Source organism: Psammomys obesus, unplaced genomic scaffold (assembly GCF_907164565.1).
Source record: "Psammomys obesus unplaced genomic scaffold, mPsaObe1.curated_primary_1811, whole genome shotgun sequence".
Lineage (NCBI taxonomy): Eukaryota > Metazoa > Chordata > Mammalia > Rodentia > Muridae > Psammomys > Psammomys obesus.
This window is the reverse complement of record NW_026590704.1, coordinates 48,007-71,190: the sequence shown is the minus strand read 5'-3', so window position 1 is coordinate 71,190 and position 23,184 is coordinate 48,007. Positions and strand designations below refer to the sequence as shown.

Below are 23,184 nucleotides of genomic sequence, written 5' to 3'. Positions count from 1 at the left end.
CACACACACACACACACACACAGAGAGAGAGAGAGAGAGAGAGAGAGAGAGAGAGAGGGAAAGAGAGAGAGAGAGAGAGACTATTTATTGTTCATAGACTATAATTCTTTGCATCTTAATAAAATACAAAACTTTTTTTTTTTAAATAGCCATTTCTGTTTCAATATGTGCCAAGCTGGGTTTTGGGAGGCAGAGTCCTGGCTTTTTGTCAGGCATGTGAGCAGGTTCTAAATCCTCTGAGTTGTCAGGTGAGGGGCTGGTGACTTCAGAGAAGGATCCTGACTGCTGAGATCTTTGGCTGCTCCCAAAGACACTCTGACACAGCTCTAAAGAAAGGGGCAGCTGTGTTTGGGCGACTTAGTATGTCAGACTAGTGGATCTCGTGTCTCTGTGTGTGCTGTGAGTGGGGGCGAAGTGCCTCTATTTTGCGTTGTTTATCAGAAAAGGGCTACACTGATAGGCTATCTCTGACTATGGGAGTTGGCTGATGTTTCCCCTGGGGACTGATGAGGCCATCAGGGTGTCGCAATGGACCTGCTGCTCTCTCCTAACAAATAAGTGCTTCATGACTCTGGAACTCAGCCCCTCCACATCTACTTAGAAGTGTGTGATTAATTTAAAACAGGCCTCACCATGCACTGTATGTTTGCACACTGAGCATTTCAGGGTCCAGTTGGATACCAGTAGAGAGAGGCCGCACCCTGAAAGCCCTGAGGGCTATTACTTTCTCTGTACTTGTGAAACACTTTAAATGTTGGCATTTGGCAGAACAAAATTTGGCACCTGTCTAATGGACACCTGGTCAGAAGCATGCCTGAGCCTGCCTTTCAGGAGACTCTAGTACCAAGTCAGCAAGGTAGAGAAAAGACCGGTGCCAACAGACAGCTAACTTAATCACCTTCTCACCTCTACAGCCTCATTTCCTTTCAGCTCACAGTTGGGTTAGGAGTGAAGCCACAGGGGAGGGGGGCCGGAGGGAAGGGACAAGGACAAAGGGGAACTTCAAGCTGGTCTATGTCTCAACAAAGCTGAAAAGTGTTGAGGTTTGTCCTTTTCAGAGCCCCATGGCACCCACTCTTCCTCCTCGTGCTGCCATGCCCTGTTCTTAGGAAGAGTGTGCATGAGGGTGTGTACATTCTGGGCAACGTTTGTTTGTTGAGACAGGGTTTCTTGTGTAGCCCTGGCTGTCCTAGGACTAGCTCTGGCTTCAAACTCACAGAGATCCACCTTCCTCTGCCTGCCAAGTGCTTTTTACAGAGGTTACACTCCTAGAGATTTTACTCTGTGGTCAGGAACAATAACTCTTTGGTGAAGGTGAACCAGCTGATTTCAGCAACTTTTTGCAGACAAGAACAATCCTGGGTCCATTGCGACACCCAGATGGCCTCACTGGTCCCCATGGGAAGTATCAGCCAGCTCCCAAAGCCAGATTGCTCTGCTTAGCAATCAAGTTTATTGAATAACTGCCACTAAATCTTGCAACTCTGGACCTTTAAAGAGTAGCCCAGAGCGTTTGCACGGTTAGAGGCTCCAGGTCAGCTGAAGGAGATGTACCTGTCAAGTCACTAAGACTATGGAAACCGAGTAAGCAAACCTTTCCTCTCTGGAAAGGTTCTACCTAACAGAGAGACAGATCAACTAATTCTCAAAGGAAAGCTGACAGCCTGTTTCCTCAGTTAAGCCAACCTGAAGCAAAACCAGATCCGTCCTTCCCATCCTGTCAGCTGGTGCTCTAGTTCTTGTACCCAGACTCACCTCAAAACATCCCCCTCACCTCAAAACATCCCCAACAGGGTTCTCATTTGAGGAGAGGTGCTTTGCCCCTGCCTCCACCTCTGCTCCTTCACTGACAACCTGTAAGTTGTCACTACTTTTGCTTTTTAGAAATTAGTGCAGCTTAAATGACACACAAATATCTATTCAAAATGATGGAGCAAATTCTAGGAGTTGACAAAGAGCTAAAATATTACTATCTTGCCCTACATAAGAGACAAATGTATAACATTTTTTTTTAATTTTACACATTTATCTGTCTTCTGCATATGGGTATCTGGGCATATGCCAGGCATATGCAATACTAGGGAGACCAGAGGAAGGCATCGCTACAGATGGTTGTGAACTGCCATATGGGTGCTGAGAACCGAGAAGTGCAGCCGGTGCCCCAACCACTAAGCTATCTGTCCAGCCCTGAAGACGAATATGCAACAGCAGTGCTAGAAAACTTCCTCACTACCTCACTACCTCACTGTACTTTCTGGGTATTAGGAGGCAGACGCCCTGGCTCATCAACTGTTTGATCGTGGCTTTTGCACATACTCAGAGCATCAGATGTACACAGTACCTTCTTCACATAGTTCTGATGATGCTTAGATGTCGACAGCTGTTTTTGCAATTGTGCTTCAAAGAACAGGAGGTTGAAGGGAAGCTCAGGAAATGCTGTGAGTGTATTCCTAGGGCTTGAAGAGGTGGAGGCGTAGCCACCTCACTCCTTCCTCTAGTCGGCTTCCAAAGTAGTTTTTGAAGTTGGCTTTCCGGTCAGAGATAACATGGTTTTTACTACTTTATGACATATGAACAGTGAGATCTCAGTCCCACCCTGAGCAAGCATACGGAACATGCCCATCAAGAAAGAGGCAGCCTAGGAACAAAAGGCCACCTCTAGCAAACATTATCGTCGCTGAACAAATGTCTGGCCCACCGGGTGGTTAATATTTGACACAGTCATGCTCAGGGAAGAGGTGAATGACTCCTTAGATATGTTCTGCCCACCCCCTGGCACTAGTACTATATATACCCAGACTGAGAGGAGCCGCTGGCTTCACACTGCAGAACCCTGTCTCCGGGAGCGAACAGCTTGACTCATCTCCAGTTGGAGGGAAGCTGACCGCCTTTTGTAAGACTCTTCCTGGTGTACTCTGCTGCTCTGTTTCTTTTACTCTGTACTCCTTCTAGCCATTCATCTATTTTAGTGAAACAGTTTATCCCTTTTTAGGACTTCTGGGCCCAAACCCATGTATTAAAAAGAAAACGAGTAAGAGTCTACATTTAAAATGAAAATGGGTTTCTTTTGGGATAGTTTGTATCTGAGTGAGTATAAATTCATGATTGAGAGCAAGGAGACGGGGATATAGAAAGGATTCCTAAATTGTGATAACCCCTCCCCCCACCCCCAAAGGCTTGGGAAGCCGTTGTCTGAGGGCATCTGAACTGTCATGTTTCCTTCTCTAACAAGCATGTGGCTTGGCAGGAATAAAAAGGAAAAATCCAAGTCTGGTGGTGGCGGTGGCCACCGCACACCTTTAATCCCAGCACTCAGGCAGGCAGGCGGATCTCTGCGTTCAAAGCCAGCCCGGTCTATGTTAAGGGTCCAGGAATAGCTGCTCACTGACCGCTCAGACGCCAGACTGAACTCAACGGAGGTTTATTGAACACTAAACAAAAACTGACCAGCTACAGCCATAGTCAGGACTGGAGAGCCAGACTATGACATCTGTCTACTCGTAAAGCAGGTGTTTTTTGGTTTTTTGTTTTTTTTTTTTAATACAGAAAACCATAACCAGCTAACAATTAGGTAACAAAACTGTAACCAGGTGTAGGAAACAAACTGCATCCAGATAACAACCAGGTAACAAAAACACAACCAAGTATCCAGGTGTAGGAAGCAACATTACATCATTTTGACTAGCTAGACAAAGAGTTTCTAACTGACTTTAATTTGATTGGTTATGCAGTTGGGGTAATTCATAGGGTGTCCAGGTAACAAAGTACACAAACTTTGGGAAGTGAAACCATAGCGGCATACTTGGAGGTAAACTGGCTTTTGATGTGTTAAAGGTTAAAGCATATGCTAACAGAGGAGCCACAGTTATGCATAGAGCTAAAGTAGGTCTCAACAGAGGGGCGATAGAATTTAAGCAGGTTACAACAGTCTAGGGAATGAGTTCCAGGACACCCAGGGCTACACAGAGAAACCCTGTCTCAAAAAGCCAAAAAAAAGAAAAGCCCCAAACCAGGAAGCATGCTTTCAGCACTGCTTCCTTCTCGTTTCTTTCCTTTAAAAAAATATTATGAATGCTCTTTAGAAAACAAAATGGAATGCGTACCAAGATCAAAAGGTGGTAGGTTGAGGGAATAAACTAGGAAAGACTTGAAGGAAGACTAAGCGCTGGTGTTCCCGGCTTCCCTCTGGACTGTTGCTGAGAATACACAGAGAAGTGGAGATATACTGAAGGACCAGAGCAACTCTGTTTTATGTAAAACTTCCATTTTGTATTAAGCTGACCTAACCCTGAACTCTTATTCTCAGAAAAAAAAAAAAAAATGTACACTTGGCACAAATATAGAGAAACCTCCCTAGCAACAACCAATCAGTAGGAGGCAAGAAAGTACTGGAGTTCCAGATGTTGTTTTAGATTTCCTAAAGTTAGCCATTTATGGTTAGACATCTGACTTGGACCAATCAGTTTAAAAGGCAATGTTCCTCTTTGTGTGTTAACCAATTAGATGCTTGCCAGGCTGGAAACCCCTTGCTTGCTTTCTGTAACACACAAAAAAACCATCTTCCCCTGAGTTCAGGGCCTCTCACTCCAGATCTGCTTCTTTGGTGACAGTGGGGCCCCAAGCATGAGATTATAATAAAGACCCTTGTGTATTTGCATCGGAATCAGCCCCTTAGTGGTCGTTGGGATCTCACAGAACAGGCACAATATCTTGGGGGCTCGTTCGGGATTCCCAAGATCCCCAGGACCCCCAAACCAAAGGGTCAAGGATCGGCCAGTAAATGTCTTGTCTGTATCTGTCTCAGCGAACTCTAGATTTCTGTTTTGGGTCTCGAGACAAAGTCTGTAATCTATGTGGTTGGGAATGGTTAGGGCAGACGCTCTGGACAACCATCACCAGATCCTCGTGGCTGGGACAGAGGGCCCCAAACTTTTCTGATCTGTCAGGAAGGACAGAGAGGGTCGCTCCCACAATGTGGCAATTTGCCACAATCCTACTTCGGGTTTTTCTCTTGCACTAGTGGAGGATTTGTTGCATGGCTTTCTGTGTGTCTCTCTGGCTTGCCATTCCATCTTTGTCTACTTCCTTGTGACTGAGATGGACAGCATGGAACAGACCCTCTCTACACCCCTGGACTTAATCCTTGATCACTTTGGAGAGGTCAAAATGCGAGCCGATAACCTCTCTGTCAATGTTAGGAAGGACAGACTAACGATTTTTTGCAGGTCTGAATGGCCCACCTTCAACGTGGGCTGACCTCGGGAGGGAACTCTTGATTCCACTGTCATTCTTGTGGTTGAAAGGAAGATCCTTTGTTCACTTGTCAGACACCCAGATCAAGTGCCATACATTGTGGTCTGGAGAGATCTAGTTAGCAACCCTCGCTCTTGAATTCAATCTTTTCTGAAAACAACAGAAAGGAAAACAACAACCCAGACACTGCTTAATCCACTTAAATCTGGGTCCAAACCATCAGCACCAGCACCATACCCCGTTTTACAAGGTGGTACAGAAGAAGACTTACTCTCTCCTTCCCCTCCCTATCCACCTCTTCCTCAGCAGACAGAACCTCCTCTGGAGGAATCAGGCACTCCACTGCCTCTGTCACCCCACCTTCCCTGGCATATCAACCACCACCACCGTCAGACTCAACACAGATGTTTTCAGGACCAGCTCAGGGGACCAGGAGTAAAAGGGCAACCAGACTCTACTGTCCTATCCCTAAGAGTTGCTGGTCCTACAGATGTAAATAGCAATCAGAATCATCATTATTGGCGGTTCGCTACCAGCAACCTTTATAATTGGAGAACCCAAAATGCCCCCTTCTCTGAGAATCCTAAGGATCTCATCAGTCTGTTGGAAACTGTCTTGTTTACTCATCAGCCCACCCGGGATGAGGGCCAGCAGTTGTTACACGTTGTTTACCACAGAAGGAAGGGCAGACAGAGGCCAGGAAATCGGTTACTGGCACCAGAGGAGTCCCTACTACCGTTCAGGCCCAAATCAATGCCAGTTTTCCGCTGACCAGGCCTAACTGGGATTACGACACCACTAAAGGTAAGGGGAAGCTTCCGGCCCACCGCCAGGCTCTACTGGCAGGTCTCAGAAACTAATTTGTCAAGGGTATATGATAGTATTCAGGGATGAGATGAAAGCCCAGCAGCACACCTAGAGCGAACGATGGATGCCTTCCATAGGTACACTCCACTTGATCCAGAGGCTAAAGATAATATAGCTGCAGGAGCCATAGCTCTGGTTCATGAGTCTGCACCGGATCTAAAGAAAAAGCTCTAAAGGGTAGGAAGAGTGGACAAAAGAGTCTGAGAGATTTAATAACTGCGGCAGAGAAAGTGCACAATAATAGGGGCAGTGCAGACGAAAAGCAGAGCCAAGCAGAGAAAAGACAAAACAAGGACTTGGCGAAGATCCTGTTGGTGGCCACCACAGACCCAGAGGACATCATGGGTACAAGAGGCCACTGGAATGAAACAATACCCATGGACTGCCCGAAGAACGATGGGCTTAGGAATGGGCTGGGCATCCCCTTCTTTTATGGTATGACTTCTCACCAGAGGGCACCCCAATACTGGATAAGACAGGGGAGTCTATCCATGTGATGACCACCACATTAATGGATGAGTATGATCTATATGAACCTGCCTTGACGCCAGACTCGAACATCGAAATTTCCCTCAGCATGGGCTGAAAAAGGAGGGCTAAGGTTGGCTAAACAGTGGCCCCCAATCTTTGTGGAACTTAAACCAGGGGCTGATCCAGCTAGGATTCGCCAACATCCGATGTCCCTGGAAGGTAGATCAGCCATCACTCTTCGCATCAGGAGACTGTTAGATTCCGGAGTCCTAAGGCCATGTCAATCAGCCTGGAACGCTCCCCTACTGCCAGTGAAGAAACCTCACTCCAATGCTTACAGGCCAGTGCAGGATCTGTGGGAAGTAAATAAGCGGGTGATGGACATCCAGCCCAACAGTGCCCAATCCTTATACCTCACTAAGTGTGCTCCCCCCGAATATCAACGGTACACGGTCCTGGATTTGAAAGATGCTTTCTTCAGCCTTCCCCGAGCCTTCAAAAGCCAGGACTATTTTGCCTTTGAATGGCATGACAGAGGGCTTAACAGACGAATTGACACAGACCAGGATTCCCCAAGGATTCAGAAATTAGCTGACCGTCTTTGATGAAGCGCTACAGCAAGACCTGATTGAATACCGTACCCAGCACCCCCACCTTACTTTCTTCCAGTATGTAGATGACATACTTGTGGCAGCAGACAGTCAGGAGGCCTGTATGGTTGGCACAGAATGTCTACTGCAGACACTGGGAGACCTGGGATATAGAGCCTCTGCCAAGAAGGCTCAGTTGTGCAGACAACAGCTCCAATACCTGGCTTAGATACCTAAAAGAGGTTAGGATTGGCTCCCTGATGCCTGAAAGGAGACTGTCCTCAGGACCCTGACCCCAAGAAGCCCTCACCAAGTACAGGAATTCCTGGGGACTGTGGGGTTCTGCAGGTTATGGATACCAGGTTTTGCAGAGATCACCTATGAAGCTATAAAAGGGACAAATGGCTTCCTTTGGAAAGAGACCCATCAGCAATCATTTGAGGTGCTAAAACAGGCCCTGCTGTCTGCCCTGGCCATTGGGCTGTCCAATTGTCACCAAACTATTTCCCTCGATTGTGGGGGAAAATAAAGGCGTAGCCAAGGGAGTCCTGACCCAACCGCTTGGCCCATGGAGCCACCCGGTGGCTCATCTGTCCAAGAACCTGGACCCAGCGGCCACAGGCTGGTCCCCCTTGCCTCCACACCACCGCAGCCGTAGTGACCATCACACCACATGCCATCAAAGGAGTCCCAAAGCAGCCCCAGCCAGATGGCTAGGTAACACTCATATAACTCATTGTCAGGCATTTCTACTCAGCCCCGCCAGAGTCACTTTTCAGGCACCCGTTCCCTTAAATCAAGCTACATTCTTGCCGGACCCAGACTTGGACCCCCCCTTCTCTGCACGACTGTGCTGGAATCCTGGCCCACATTCATCAAACTTAAGAGATACCCCGTTGTCAGACGCTGACGAGACTTGGTCCACTGACAGGAACAGCTTTGTCCAGGATGGCCAGAAGTGTGCAGGGATGGCCGTGGTGTCTTTGACTGAGACCATTTGGGCAGAAGCACTGCCTATTGGTACCTCAGCCCAGAGAGCTGAGCTCATTGCTCTAGATAAAGCATTAGTGCTGGGAAAAGACAAAAAGCTTAATGTGTAGACAGATAGCCAGTATGCCTTTGCCACTACCCACATCCACGGGGCAATATACTGGGAGCAGGGCTTGCTGAAGGCAGAAGGAAAAACTGTCAAAAATAAGGAAGAGATACTGGCATTATTAAAGGCCCTCTGGTTGCCAAAGAAACTAGCAATCATCCACTACCCAGGTCACTGAAAATGGGATAATTCAATTTCTCAAGGAAACAGTCGGGCAGACCGGACAGCCAAACGAGTTGCCCTCCAGTCTTAGCCACCATGCTGGTCCACCCAAGTGACCCAAACCTCCCAGAAGAACCCAAGTATACTAAGGAAGACCTAACATGGATAACAGGACTGCCAATGACTCGATGCCTGGAGGGATGGCAGAGGTCAGAAGGAGACCTAATCCTCCCAGAAAAGCTCGGAGGATGGATGCTGGTGAAGATACCTCTCTCTTCTCACATGGGCATCAAGAGGATGCAGGACTTGATCCTGCACGCAGATGTAAAGATTAAAGAGGCCAACTCAAAAATAGACAACATCGTCAACAACTGTAAGGCTTGCCAGCTCACTAGCGGTGTACCAAATGCCAAAAACGCAGGAGCTAGGCTTTGAGGAAGGAGACCTGGAGCCTGTTGGGAAACAGACTTCACTGGGGTAAAGCCTGGCAAACATGGATATCGATATTTGCTAGTATTTGTAGATACTTTTTCAGGATGGGCTGAAGCCTCTTCTACGAAACACGAGACTGCTCAAGTGGTGACAAAGAAGCTGCTGGAAGACATCCTTTCCAGGTATGCTTTTCCACAGCTGATAGGGTTAGACAATGGACCAGCATTTGTGTCCAAGGTGAGTGAGGATTTGGCCACAGTTCTGGGGATTGATTAGAAACTACATTCTGCTTCTAGAACCCAGAGTTCTATAGACTAGAACTCTAAAAGAGACCTTAACTAGGTTGACCTTAGAGACTGGCGGTGACTGGGTATCTCTCCTTCCCTTTCCACTCTGTTGGGTGTGCAGTTCCCCTCATTAGATGGGACTAACCTCCTTTGAAATCATGTTTGGGTTCCTCAGACCTCCAGGCAGAAATAACCGCTGAATTTGATGACAGAGACCTATTGGACAACCTTATGGGAATTCAATGGTCCCATGAATACGTTTGGCCTAAACTACATGCTCTTTATGAGACAGGTCCCCCTCTGGAGCCCCACCGCGACACACCTGATGACTAGGTCTTTGTCAAAAGACTTAAGCAGAGATCCCTGGAACCTCGGTGGAAGGGTCCCCACGCCATCCTGCTGACCACCCCCACAGCCCTGAAGGTGGACGGTAGATGGACTTTAATCTCTGTGCCCTGACTCGTGTGTCAGGTACCTGGGAACCACAACAACCCTGAAGAAAGATAGGGCTGTAAATACCTTGGGTACCGGGCAGGTCTCCAGAACCATCATTTCTCGGGCTCATTACACCCACATCTGATCTGCTGGCCATCTGCCATAAAAGAAAGACCACGGGACTCCGTCTCCAAAATGGAAGGCCTCAAAGGACCCCAGGAGCCCACTCAAGCTCAGACTCACCCATTCGTGAGACTGCTAACTGTATGTACTCTGCTTCCCTTAATAACTGCTTCTGCTCCCGTAAGCCCGCACCAGCCCCTCAACCTCACCTGGGAAATAATAGCTACAGCCACTGGGGAAGTCGTTAACACAACCTCCAGGCTAGCCCCCAGAAAGACTTGGTGGCCCCAACTGGAATTTGATCTCTGTGACCTGGCGCACGCGTCAGGTACCCGGGACCACGACAACCCTGAAGAAAGATACGGCTGTACATACCCTGGGTACCGGGCTAGCCTCCGGAACCGTTATTTCTATGTATGTCCTGGCCACGATGAGACCAAATCATGGAGAGATAAGTGCGGGGGACCTGAACAATACTTCTGTGCCAGCTGGGGATGCGAGAGCACAGGACACATTTGGTGGAAGGCCAATCGGAAGGACCTAATCACAGCGCACAGGGGAGGCAACTATGGGCCTTTTATCAGTAATAACGTCAGCTACGCCGCTCGCTTCCCGGGGTCAGGCACGGTATGGATAAAGGGAAAGAATAAGGGAACAGGTGGCCCCTGTCATCCGCCTCCAGCTGTAGGAGGAACACCGGGAGGCAGATGTAATCAAGTATCCATCACCTTTACTGAATCTGGGAAACGAGCCACATGGGAATCAGGAAAAACATGGGGGTTAAGAATTCATAGACCCGGCCCCACCTATGATCCAGGGTTACTCTTCACCATCCGACTTACTATAAATGATATCAAAGGGTCAAATCAAGAGGCAGTAGGCCCCAGTCGGGTTTTGGCCCCCTTGGAGCCTCCCACCATTGGGCATCTAATGACCCCCACAAGGATGTCCCACCCCAAGAGACAGAACCGCTCTGGTCATTGATGTTCCATGCTTTCCAGGTACTTAATACCAGACTGGATCTCATCTCATCAATTCGGTTATGCTATTCGCCTAGACGCCCTTCCTATGAAGGAACTGCCTTTATGGGAAACACCACCCTGACAACAGACTAAAAAGATTGTAAATGGGTCCAACAGGAGCAGGCCAGACTTACCTTCCAGGACATATCAGGACAAGGGACCTGCATAAGCAGGATCCCCACTCTCATGGAGGATGATGCAATCAGACCCTATAAGTACCACCTAACAGCTCGTATTTACCGCCTCCGGGCTGAGGGTGGTGGGCCTGCTCCTCCAGGCTCACCCTCTGCATCCATCTGGGTATCTTAAACCAGTCTCTGGACTTCTGTGCCTTAGCGCAATTGATCCCCAAGATCACATATCTCACAGACCAAGAAATTGAAAGAGCCCTAAGTGGGCGTGGCCCATCTCCTCGACAACAGAGGGAGCCGTTCACAGCTGTCACTCTGTCAGTACCCCTGGGATTGGGAATAACCATGGCAGGGACAGGAATTTCTGCCCTAACTCTGCAGAGCAGCAGTTTCTACAGCCTGAGAATGGCTACAGATGCAGATTTTCAGGACCTAGAAAGATCTGTTTCCCATCTACAAGAGTCCTTGACCTCCCTAGCGGAAGTAGTCCTACAAAATAGGAGGGGATTAGATTTATCATTTCTGCCAAGGGTTGTCTCTGTGTAGCCCTAAAGGAAGAATGTTGTTTTTATGCAGACCATTCCGGAATTGTAAAAGAGTCCCTTACCAAAGTCAGAGAAGTCTGGCCACAAGGGGAAAAGGATACAGGGCCAGACAAGAATGGTCTCAGTCCTGGTTTAATAGTTACCCCTGGATGACTGCCCTAATTTCAACCCTGCTTAGCAAACCCCTTCTCATTTTGATTATGCTTTTAACTTTTGGACCATGTATTCTGAACAAACTAGTCACCTTCATAAAAAGAACGATTAGGGGCCATTCAGCTGATAGTAATGCGAACTTATTACTATTCCCTATATAACATAGGTAATGGAGAATGTGGGCTCAGAAAAGACCCATGATTGGGCCTTCAAGGTATCTGTCAGAGGAAGAAGGATTGAAGGGCCAGAGCGACTCCATTTTGTGTAAAACTTTCATTTTGTATTAAGCTGACCTAGCCTTGAACTCTTATTCCGGGAAAAACCACAAAATGTACAATTGGCACAAAATGTACAATTGGCACAAAATGTACAATTGGCACAAATATGGAGTAACCTCCCTAGCAACAACCAATCAGTAGGAGGCAGGAAAATACCCGAGTTCCAGATGTTGTTTTAGATTTCCTGAAGGTTAGACATCTGACTTGGACCAATCAGTTTAAACATTCCTCTTCGTGTGTTAACCAATCAGACGCTTGCCAGGCTGGAAACCCCCTGCTTGCTTGCTGCAACTCATAAACAACCCCCTCCTCCCCTGTTGGGGCCTCTCACTCCAGATCTGCTGCGTCGGTTATGGTGGGGGCCCCCCTGAGCTCGAGCTTGTAATAAAGACCCTTGTGTGTTTGCATCGGAATTGGCTCCCTGGTGGTCTTTGGGGTATTGAGAGATGGGCACAACAATACCCATGAAAAGGGTTGTCTTCATGTCGTCCACTCTGATGTGGGAAGTTTTGTACATCTCTTGGGTGCGAAGCATGGCCGACGGGGAGAAACGGAGAACATTGGTTCCTGCAAGGACCGTGGGACTGATTTAAGAATGGATAAAACGAACCTGCAGAAGAGTCGGGATATAGTCCACGGACAGAAATCCGAATGGCAGTCTCGTCTTGTGTATGTAACGAAGGCTCAGCACCTTTGGCCTTGGCAGACTTACATCTGCACCCCGAACAATCCAGCTCTCACTTATTTCCCCGACATTATGCTTCGCCTGGCTTTGAGGGGAATCTAGAGTTAACTATGCGAGCGAGACAGTTGCAAGGGAATGGACGGCAGACATGGGCGGTCGTGGTGTAGACCGGAATTTGTCTTAGAGACGTGACATCACAGTAAGCCCGAGAACTGTGTTGGATGGGTTGGTAAGGAAGAATGTGCAATTTCTGCAAATTGGAAACGAGCAACCCCTTTCTTCCCCTGGCCACAAGGACCCGAGAGCCTTCAGAGTCTAAACAGCAAGTGTCTCTTTAGGAAGCAAGCTCCCCCCCACGTGTAATGTTAGTCTGTTGGTGGTGTAGGGCTTTGTCTTACACAGAGAGCCTTTAGAGATGATGTGTTTCAGTGAGATTGGACCCAGTTTGCCATATCACTGCTTTCTTCCAGTTGGTACCTTACACCATCAACTGACTTTATATAACTCTGTCCCTGCAATTCCAGGGTCGCTGGATTTGGCTGCTGACACCAGTAGGGAATCTATTAGTTTAGTGAAGAATCATAGACTTTCAAAGCTAGAACCCCTCTCGTTCGTTGACAGATGTAAAGCATAGGCCTAGAGAGAAGAAGGAAGTTAACCTCCAGAGTGATACTAGGAGTCTGCTGTGAAGCAAGCACTATGCTTCAAGGTAAAGAATGCAGGCCCCTCCCGGTTGTACATTATACAGCAGCAGGAAATACAGACGGGTGAATGGTTGTTTGCCCAAGATCACATTAGCAATGGTCCGATGGCTGGAGCCTCCACTTTGTGACTTTCGCTTTGGTGTCCTAAATACCCAAAGCCTGGCAAGTTTAGGCCCTCTAAGTGAACCCACCAGTTCCCATTCCCCACAACCTGTACTCCTACAAGGTTTTAAATACGGTTGGCACCCTGCGACGGCCTTACCGAATGGCAACATCCCTATCCACTGCTGCCACCTGCTGACTCTTTTGAGTATCGCCAGCTCTCGTCGTTTTGCTCGTTTAGGTTGGGTGTAGCCAGACTAGCCCCAAACTACAACGGTCCTCCTTGCCTGTTCTGTGGTCGCAGGTGTGCCTGCAGCATCACACACAGCTCTTCCTAAATTCTGAGGAGAAACCACACACAGAAAAGAGACACACTCCCCCCCCCTCCCCCCACACACACACAAGCGTAAAGACCTCAGCAAGTGGACGCCTCGCAGCCTGGCAGCTCTGCTGGCGAAGCCACTACACGTGGTGGTCCCCTCTGCATTCGTGGCCATCTTTATCGATCAACAGCAACAACCACACTCGCGATTGATCCTGTCGCAGGTCACAGTCTGCCTGCTAAATGGAAGTTTGTTATTTCAGTATTGTGAAATGACCGAGACCCTGGCGTTCTTTAGCCCTGAACAGAGTTGGCCTGTGGTAATCATGACGCAGTTGGTTGCTGTCCGAGGCTAATTACAAAGACTGGTGATTTCCCACTCCGTCGCCTGTCTCCCACATGCTCAGCAGAGCCTTAGACCCCCGACCTCCCAGATTCCAAGCTCTACTTCTGACCCTGCCCTGGTGAGAAAATTAGAGGCTGAGTGCCAGGAACACACACACACACACACACACACACACACACACACACACGGTAAAAATAAAAGTGTTCAGACTTATAAGCGAGAGAAACACAAAATAAAATTAATGACTAACTTAATGCAGCTGAAAATAGGCCACAGTTGTGGGGGCAGTTACTTGGAGCTGATCTCCTCTTTCAGTAACACATCTCTTTAGGCTGGGGGATGAAACATTCTTTGTATTTATTTATTTACAGACAAGGTCTTGTGTATCCCAGGCTGTCCTTGAATTGGTTATGGAGCCGAAGATGACTTGAAACTTCCAATTCTCCTGCCTCCGTCTCCCCAGAACTACTTAAACTGGGTGAGGTTGTTCCTAAGGAGGATCAAGAGTCTGGGCCAGCCTGAGCTACATAGCAAGACCGTGTTTCAAAAAAAGATTTTTTTTTTTTTTAAAAAAGAAAAGAGCTGATTTTTCTTGTTAAATGTGGGGGCATTTGTAGTTATCTGATATAATGGGGTACAGACCTATTGTGGGTTTTGTGGGAGGTGCAGGTTTGTGCATATGTTCCCCAGAAGCCAACAACCACGTGTTCTGGGACCTGAAACTCACCAATTAACAAGGCTGGCCAGGATCTTTGTGTTCTCACCTTCACAGCATGAGGATTAAAAGGGCTCGTCATCAAGTCTGGCTTTTTCTTTACACAGCTAATTCCTCCCTAGAGTTTTTTTGTTTTGAGATTTATTTTTATTATTTTAGGACACGTGTATGCATGTGTGTCTGTGGGCGGGCGTGTGTAAGACAGTGCAGCTGCCCACAGAGGCCAGAGGCGTTGGATCCCCTGGAGATGGAGTCCTAGGCTGATGTGAGCTGCTTAGTGTGGGTGCCGGGACCTGAACTTGGGCCACCGTCTCCGCAGCCCCGCTGTGAGGAGAGTCTTTAAGTCTCAGGATAATCTTTTTTATTTATTTATTTATTTTTCTTCAGATAACTAAGGATATTATCAGAAACTGATGGCTGCAAACACCTAGTATCTCCCAGTTCTCAAAATTTTAAATTTCATAAGAAATAACATGTTTTAAGAGTCCTTCAGGAGGTCAGGCTCCAGCAGGAGGCACCCTTGGCTCTGTTGTGTGCGGTTTGTGGTGGGTTTGTGTGGCACAGGGTAGCTGAGAGTTCTGGGTCGATGACTGCAGGAGCCTTCTCTCTCTCCTCCTTTTCAGAGAGATCTCACACCGAATTATAAGTCCTTTGGCTTCATGAAGAGATGTCAGGATTTTGTTCTTCCACACTGGAAGATCATTCGCCCATGCGAACAGTATTACAAATGCAGGACAGACTAGAAAATATTCTTTCAGGTCACCCTCTGAAGTGAGGCACTCTGAAAGACAAGCTTGCATTCCCCTTTATGCCCTGTACGGGTTGCCCCCAGGCCCACTTCAAGGACTGCGTACTTGTTCTGCTTAGGAATCCTGCTCTCTGTGAGACATAGACCTGCCCCTTCATCACAAGGTCATCTGCTCTGAACAGCTTTCCTCATTGGTGTGGACCTGAGTGCCTGGAATCCCATCTCAATAGCCTTGAGGGACTGGCTGTCTCTGTGCTCATGGCCTCAGAAGCCATTCCCCCTGGCTCTCAGCTCCTGCGGTACCATCCACTTCACCCCAGGAGCCCTATCCCTTCCCCATGTTGCCACATTTCTGTTCTGTGCTTTTCTCTCCCCAACCCCAAACCAAGTCTTCATTACTCAACCTAGTGTGGAGTTCCAGGGCTCAAGCAATCCTCCTGTCTCCCTTACCTAAGTAGCTGGGACTTAGAGACACACACCACTGTACCTGCCCTCGGCATATCTTAAAAAGTCTTTATGTCCTAGGATCTAGCACAGTTCCTTGGCCCAACAGGGACTTGAGTAATGTTTGTTATGAAGTCAAGAAATAAGTGAATTAAGAATGTAAATAGATTTTCTTATGCTATGGCTGATGGTGAACCTACAGAATAAAAGAAAGATGGTTTGGGCATGGAGTCAATTAGGAAAGCCAAAGCGAAGATGGATTTAGATGACTGAGGACAACTGATTTATAATGGTCTATCAGAGAGAAAAGTCCCCACCCTTTCAGTGTAAGTTAAAATGTGGTTCCATGGTCCTACCACTCCTGTTCTTTTGCCCTTGGCAGGACTCTCTGTTGGAAGCGATGATGATGATGAGTCTGGGCCCTTTGTTGTTGGTCTTCATGCTGAGTCTGGTTTCGACCCCACCAACGCTGGCTCAGAATGATGCCAGGTACACAAAATTCCTGGCTCAGCACTACGATAGCAAGCCAAAGGGCCGGGACAGCAGATACTGTGAAAGTATGATGAAGAGGCGAGGCCTGACCTCACCCTGCAAAGATGTCAACACCTTTATTCATGGCAACAAGGGCAGTATCAAGGACATCTGTGGGACGAATGGAAACCCTTACAAAGAAAACTTAAGAATAAGCAAATCTCCCTTCCAGGTCACCATTTGCAAGCACACTGGAGGGTCTTCCCGGCCCCCGTGCCGGTACCGGGCTTCCGCGGGGTTCAGACACGTTGTTGTCGCCTGTGAAAATGGCTTGCCCGTCCACTTGGATGAGTCCTTCTTCAGCCTGTAGTCAGCAGACCCCCAGCACAGACCTGGCTGGGATCTCTTTTTATTTCCCCTCACAGCCCAGGACCCTGGTGGCAACATTCACTGTCAGGGGCCAGGAGATGGACTATCTGAAACTTATGTCTCCTGATTTACAATGCCCATAATAAAGTTGTCTCTAAAGCATTCAGAATCAGTACATTCAGCTTGTCCTGTTTCCTCTGCTCCCTGGGAGGGAAGGGGCTGGAACAGAGTCTTTCTTATTTGTTAGTAGACTACTGAAGGCAGACTCAATCTTTCTGTGGTGGGTGCTGAGGATGATAAGTTGAGCCACAGACAGGACAGGAAATTTTCAAGAGAGGCGAGTTGTCTATTAAGCAAGGTCACTAAAGGGAACCCTTAGGGGAAGCAGTTTAAGATCAAGAGCCAATACAGCAAAGGTGCCTCCCGCCCCCACCTCCCCTCTCTACAACAAACAACACAACACAAGACTGTCAGCACTGAGGGGACCGACACAGCTCCGTGCTGTCATCCTCTGCAACCTGTTGAGTCCCCTTTAATTTTTTTAGGGACCTCAACGCTGGCCAAACCAGATTCATAGTCTCCCACAGAAAAACATTTCAAGACTAGCCTGCATGAAGCATTGTTGGAGTTCTTATCAATGACAATTGTAGCACAGACTGTTAGCATAGGCACTTAGAAAGTGGGGCATACCCAGATGTGGGTATGGGCTCCCCAACAGAGAGCCAGGCACAGAGAGCCTCAGTACAACTATATGTACAATTTGGGTCCCTTAAAGGTTGCTAGGACAGCCCTCCTTTTCTCTTTCTCTCTCTTTAAAATATGTTATGTTACGTGCACCTCGTTTTATAATTCGTGTTTTGCTCGCCTGTGCGTATGTGCGCCACCTGTGTGCCTGTTCCCCGGGGAGGTCAGAAGAGATGTGGAATCCCCTGGAACCGGAGTTGCAGATGGTTGTGTTGAGTGTTGAGATTCAAACCCAGGTCCTCTGCAAAAACAGCAAGTGTTCTTAACTACTGAGCCACCCCAGGGCCCCTTTTTTCTGTCTTTGGATAGGTGTGATCACAGGGTATCTCAGGGGATGTCTTAGGAATTATAACCTGCAAAGGTAGAATTCAGAGACCACCAGGTTTGCACAAGGGGTTCAGTACATATCCTCTCCTTGAAAAGAAGGTTTCTTCCTGGATTTCTGGAAAATGCAGGTTTATGGCTGGCAAGGAGGAAGGCCTTAAGCAGTTTTAATTATAATGAAATACTTGCTTCCCAGACTGCCAAGTGAGGGGCCTCTTTTCCTTCTCATAGCCTCTCAAGTTTCCCTTTCTGTCCGCCGAGCACTTCTTGCTTGACTTAGGCGAGGGAGAATTTTTATTGTTAATTCTAATGGAACACCCGCAAGACATTCATTTGTTGCAGCTATTTTATTTAAAAAGCTGCCTGTTTCACATTATTTTCTCATTAACCTTTTACTTTATTGAGTGTCAAATATTTGACAGCTGTGAGGTCTTAAGGAAGTTGTGGAAAGATTCCACATCTATTGTCTTCACGTGCTTCTGCTAGATTTGTTTTCAGGTGTAAACTATATAGAAACGGAGCTTGCTGGATGCTGGCAGCCACACAGGCTGAGTAGGTAATGTCCTGTCAGCCAAGGTTTATGCACACACTCCTAGATGTTTTAGTTAGAAAACAGTTGCTAACAAATGCAAAATGAGCAGCTGAGCTGCCTTATGAATAGATGAATATCAGGGCTGCAGATTCCTCTGAGCTGTCATCTTTTGTTGCTATTATTGACCTAAATTGGGACCAAAGCCCTACTATGGGCTAGTACCTGAATGAGCCAGCCTTCCTGCCAGTATTTGAATTGGGACGGGCCAGAGAACTGGGCTGCAGGTACATGCTCAGCGCAGGAACAGCAGCCATCACTTCAGGAAACAGGAAGAATTTTTCAAATGTCTCTCCTTAGCAAAGTTGCCATAAAAAAAAAAAAAAAAAAAAAAAAAAAAAAAGACCAGTGAGATCATTCGGTGAGTAAAGATGCTTGCCACCAAGTCCCATGACCCAAGATTGATCTGGGGGCTCACACGGTAGAAAGAGACAACCAATTCAAAAAAAAAAAAAAAGAAAAAAAAAGTCACATCTGGATGGGTTCTCTCTCGGTCCTAGTATTTTTGTATGGGGTCTCTTGCTCTATCATAATGCAAAGGCGTTCAGATGGAAACATCAAATTACAGATAAGGCATTGTGTCTCAATAATAAGCTATTTGAGAAACTGAAGGCAAGGTCATGAGTGATTGCTGGCTGTGCAAGGAAGAGATAAGAAAAGCTTCCAAATAACACAGAATGGTGACTTGTGATCAAGAACATTCCGTGCCATTGGAGAGGAAACTCTCCCCTGAGACACAGACCTCCAATGTTTTGAGAGTGTAATTAACCCTTTAAAATAAAGGGACTCGACGATGTGAAAGGCAGCACGCTGCAGCCATTCGTTATTTTCTCCTGGTTGGAGAAAGTAGAGGTGTTAGATCTATTAATAAAAGATGAGGCTGGCAACCGATCTAGGCAAGAGGCTTATTAGGTGGATATGGAGAGGGAAGGGGAAAGGGAGAGCGGGACATGATGGGGAGAAAATGAGGGAGAAAGGGGGAAAAGAGAGAGGAGGGGGAGAGAGAGGGGGCGCCCCCATAGAGCAAGAGCGAAGAGCAAGAGCGAAGAGCAAGAGAGAGACCACTGTCGGGTTGTCCCTTTAAGGGGTAACCAGCCTTCCAGGTGTGGCCACGGGGGGGGGGGGGGGGGCGTGATGACATCATAAGTTGCTAGGTAACCCAGAAGCAGGTTTTGTTCCAAAATACTAACAAGAGGAACACCAGAAAAAATGAAAGCGGTCAACAGCTCCAAGGCAGGACGCTCTGAAGACCAACCCTGCATTCTTTCCTCTGCTCTGAGAGAGTCATCCCTGTCCACTTCATGCACAGCATGCTCCTTCCCGGTTCTCCTATGCACTGCCTCCTAACCTGCCTTCTGGGGGGCGCAGATCTCCCTCCCTTCCCCTCAAGGTGACCCCGCTTTCAACTCTTCCTCACAGGGACAAAAGCGGGCAAAGGGAAAATAAGTTTTCAGAAGTTGTTTCTCACAATATTCGGACAAGCGGGTGCTCTTACAGTTGTGCGGCTTATCTGGCGACACCCTAAGAGAGGCTTTGGAGCCCCCCCAAACCGCACACCGTGTTAGCCTTCTTTCCAGTGCTATGACAAAATATTTCAACTAATCAACTTGAAACGTGGAAAGATTTATTTTGACCCGTTACTTTGGTACCTGTGGGGAGGCTCTGAATGACAGTGGGAGAGCGTGGCGGAGCAGCTGCTCGCCTCATGGTACCGGGAAACAAAGGAAGAAGGGAGACGCTGAGACCATTTTAAGGACCCTTCAAGGGCATCCCCTCAGTGACCTAACGTCCAACAGCACCACCCTGGGAGCAGGCCTTCAACACACGGGCCTTTGAGGAACTTTGGAAGTCTGGACTATAGCAGCTAATACAGGGGAATGGAATTACGGTGCCAAAAGAAGTTCTTATCGAGAACCCGTGGTACAGAGGGAGGGCTTTGCGCACGCGCGCGGGGCTTGCTGGGGTGGGGTCCTGGTTAAGATGAGGTTCCTCCCTCTACCTCCTAAGTGTTGGGATTACAGGTGTGTACCACCATGCCTGATGGCGTGTGATTCTGGGGAGCGAACCCATGGCTTCATACATGCTAGGCAAGCACTGCAAGGCCGCCAAGGCTGCTACTACTATCTCTCTCTCTCTCTCTCTCTCTCTCTCTCTCTCTCTCTCTCTCAAATCTATCGCTGTAGGCACAGAAGTAGGGCACGGAGCTTGACGTGCAAAGCCACGGCTGTGAATGCGGGGGGAGTGTCAACGAGTAACACTTGCGTGCCTATTCCTTACCAAAGCATGGACTTGAGGTAGAGTTAAGTAAGCCGCGCGTGGGGTCTGCCGTCACGGACCCGCATATTTGAAGAGGAGCACAGCGGTATCTGTACGCGTCAAACCATCTCAGAAGGAGACAGCTCTTTGGCTGTAGCTGCCTCGACAGGCCGGCTTGACTCTGAAAAGACTGCCCAGTTACTTTGGGGTGTCCACTTCTCTTGCGTCAGCGATGATGTTTATTTGCTCTTGTCAATCGACCTGCAAGTCAAATCTGAGGACTGACCACCAGATGGCAGCATCTGCGAGTCATTCCCCGAGCCATTCCTGCATGGGTCATTATCCTACTTTGTTCATTGTATAACATTTTTATTCATTATTTGAGAATTTCATACAATGTGTTTTGATCATAGTCCCCCTCCTCTCCCAGCTCTTCTCAGATCTAGCCCCACCATCCTACCCACCTAACTTCACAGCTGCCTTTTTCAGCTTTTAAACCCATTGTGTCCGGTTTGCTCTGCCCAAACACTCTTGGCTGTGAGGCTAGCCTCTGGAGCGTGTCAGCCTACCAATAGTCTCACACCCTTAAAGAAAACTGGCTCTTTTTCTCCAAGCCTCTATGACTTGCCAATAGATCCTTGTGCCCACTCCACCCCCACCCCCAATCCAGGCTGGGATTTTGTTTGGCTTGAATTTGCATAGGTCTTGTGCATGCTGTCTCAACAGCTGTGGATTCATATGTGAAAGTGCCCTGTTTCATTCAAAAGTTTCACTGTTTTCATTTCATTCCTTGCTTTACAATCTTTCCACCTTCTTCCTCCAAATAATTTTTGAGCTTTGGGCGAAGGCGGGGTGTTTGTTTTTAAGAGAAGATTTTTTTTAAGGGTTTTCCCCAAAGACATGGTTTACCACACTAGCAGAATAGTCACAGGAGAGGAAAGGCTAGACTGAAGTTTGTTCTACTCTATTTCCCCTGTTTCCTGGACACAGGGCGTTCAAATCAATACATAAATTTGTTTTGACCCCAGCTTATCTTTACTTTTGGGAATTGCAATTTCCAGAACACCAAACACTCCCTAAAGATCATAGCTAATTCTCTTACAAAACCCAAACTCCAGGTTTACGTAGATTTACCTTTCCTTGTTTTATACTCTGGTTACACAGGCCTGGGCAACTAACCACCCGGTCATGCATGCTCTAACTTGCTCTGATGGCTACACCAGCTGCCATTTAGCACAGAGAAGAGCCTTTGCCTTCAGGAAAGCTATGTTGGCATACTAGTTGCTTTCAGAGAAAAGGGTGGGGAAGAGGGCAGCAGGAAGAAGGGAGAGATCATAAGTGGGGGGGGGGAGATGAAAGAGAGGATTCTTAGCAGATTTTACCTCGCCATTCTCTGCACCTATCCAGGGCCCGGTCCTCACCATCTTGTCTCCCGTTCTTGCTCTCTCCTCAGGCACTGTCTAGGCAGCGATGGCTCTGCAGAGGACCCCGTGCTTGTTTCTGCTCCTGGTGCTGACCCTGCTTGGTTTAGGGCTTGTGCAGCCCTCCTACGGCCAGGATCGGATGTACCAGAGGTTCCTTCGGCAGCACGTGGACCCTCAGGTGACCGGTGGCGATAACAGCTACTGTAACTTGATGATGCAGAGACGGAAGATGACTTCTTACCAGTGCAAACGCTTCAACACCTTCATCCATGAAGACATCGGGAGCATCCGTGGCATCTGCAGCACCGCCAGTATCCAGTGCAAGAACGGCAAGATGAACTGTCATGAGGGTGTACTGAGGGTCACAGACTGCAGAGAGACAGGGAGCTCCAGGCCCCCCAACTGTAGATACAGGGCGAGCGCCAGCACGAGGCGAGTTGTCATCGCCTGTGAGGGTAACCCCGAGGTCCCAGTGCACTTTGACAGATAGATGCCACCCAGGCTTTGTCTTCTTTGCTCGGGTCTTATACCCATACACGCTCAGTATAACCCATTGTATTAAGCTCATCACATGCAAGAGAAGAAGGAAGGTTCTCATCATACTGATGGCTTGGTTCTCCCAGATTCTATCTGCTGGAACTTACGCATTGCATGTGCTTAGTTAGCATTTCGACTATTACAAAGAGTCTTTGGCTGCCCAAGCTGTCTCATTCCAATGCCCTAACACCCACTCGAGATGCCAATTCTGCTACTTTATTCAGAAGCTGAGAGTTAGAACAGGATTTGAAGACCGTGAAAGCAGTGGCGGATCTCAGACAAAGATCCAGCTGACCAGGGTTCCCACACAGGGCTTTACCTGCTTTATTGTGGATGCTTTCTGTTATTTCTGGATTTCATCTCTAGGGGGACCATTTAGAGTCTGGAAATCACAAAATGAGAACTCTGAGGTACTTGGTGTTATTATGGTCTGTGGCTAGTAAGATTAAATAAAAAAGCTATATCAAGAATGTAGTAGACCGCCAAGATTCAGTCACTGTTCTTGTCTGAAAGATTTTCCACATTTTCACTGTGATAAAGAGCTGTCTGTTGAACCTAC

The 23,184-nt window shown here is 47.8% G+C and overlaps 2 protein-coding genes across 4 annotated transcripts in view; both read left to right on the top strand.

Moving 5' to 3' along the window:
- The window catches only part of Ang (angiogenin), an 18,942-nt gene extending 2,016 nt beyond the window's left edge, over positions 1-16,926 (top strand). The window contains exons 1-2 of one of the 2 annotated variants that reach the window (XM_055608679.1): positions 2,816-2,893; positions 16,294-16,926. In XM_055608679.1, coding sequence (XP_055464654.1) covers positions 16,312-16,752 — 441 coding nt within the window. In that variant the 5' untranslated portion in view covers positions 2,816-2,893; positions 16,294-16,311 and the 3' untranslated portion in view covers positions 16,753-16,926. Of the gene's footprint in view, positions 1-2,815; positions 2,894-16,293 lie in introns of those variants that run through there. The other variant, XM_055608680.1, reaches the window with a different exon arrangement.
- Positions 1-23,184, top strand: part of Rnase4 (ribonuclease A family member 4) — a 25,206-nt gene extending 2,022 nt beyond the window's left edge. Inside the window, exons 1-2 of one of the 2 annotated variants that reach the window (XM_055608678.1) lie at positions 2,816-2,893; positions 22,118-23,184. In XM_055608678.1, the coding sequence (XP_055464653.1) occupies positions 22,135-22,578 (444 nt within the window). In that variant the 5' untranslated portion in view covers positions 2,816-2,893; positions 22,118-22,134 and the 3' untranslated portion in view covers positions 22,579-23,184. Of the gene's footprint in view, positions 1-2,815; positions 2,894-22,117 lie in introns of those variants that run through there. The other variant, XM_055608677.1, reaches the window with a different exon arrangement.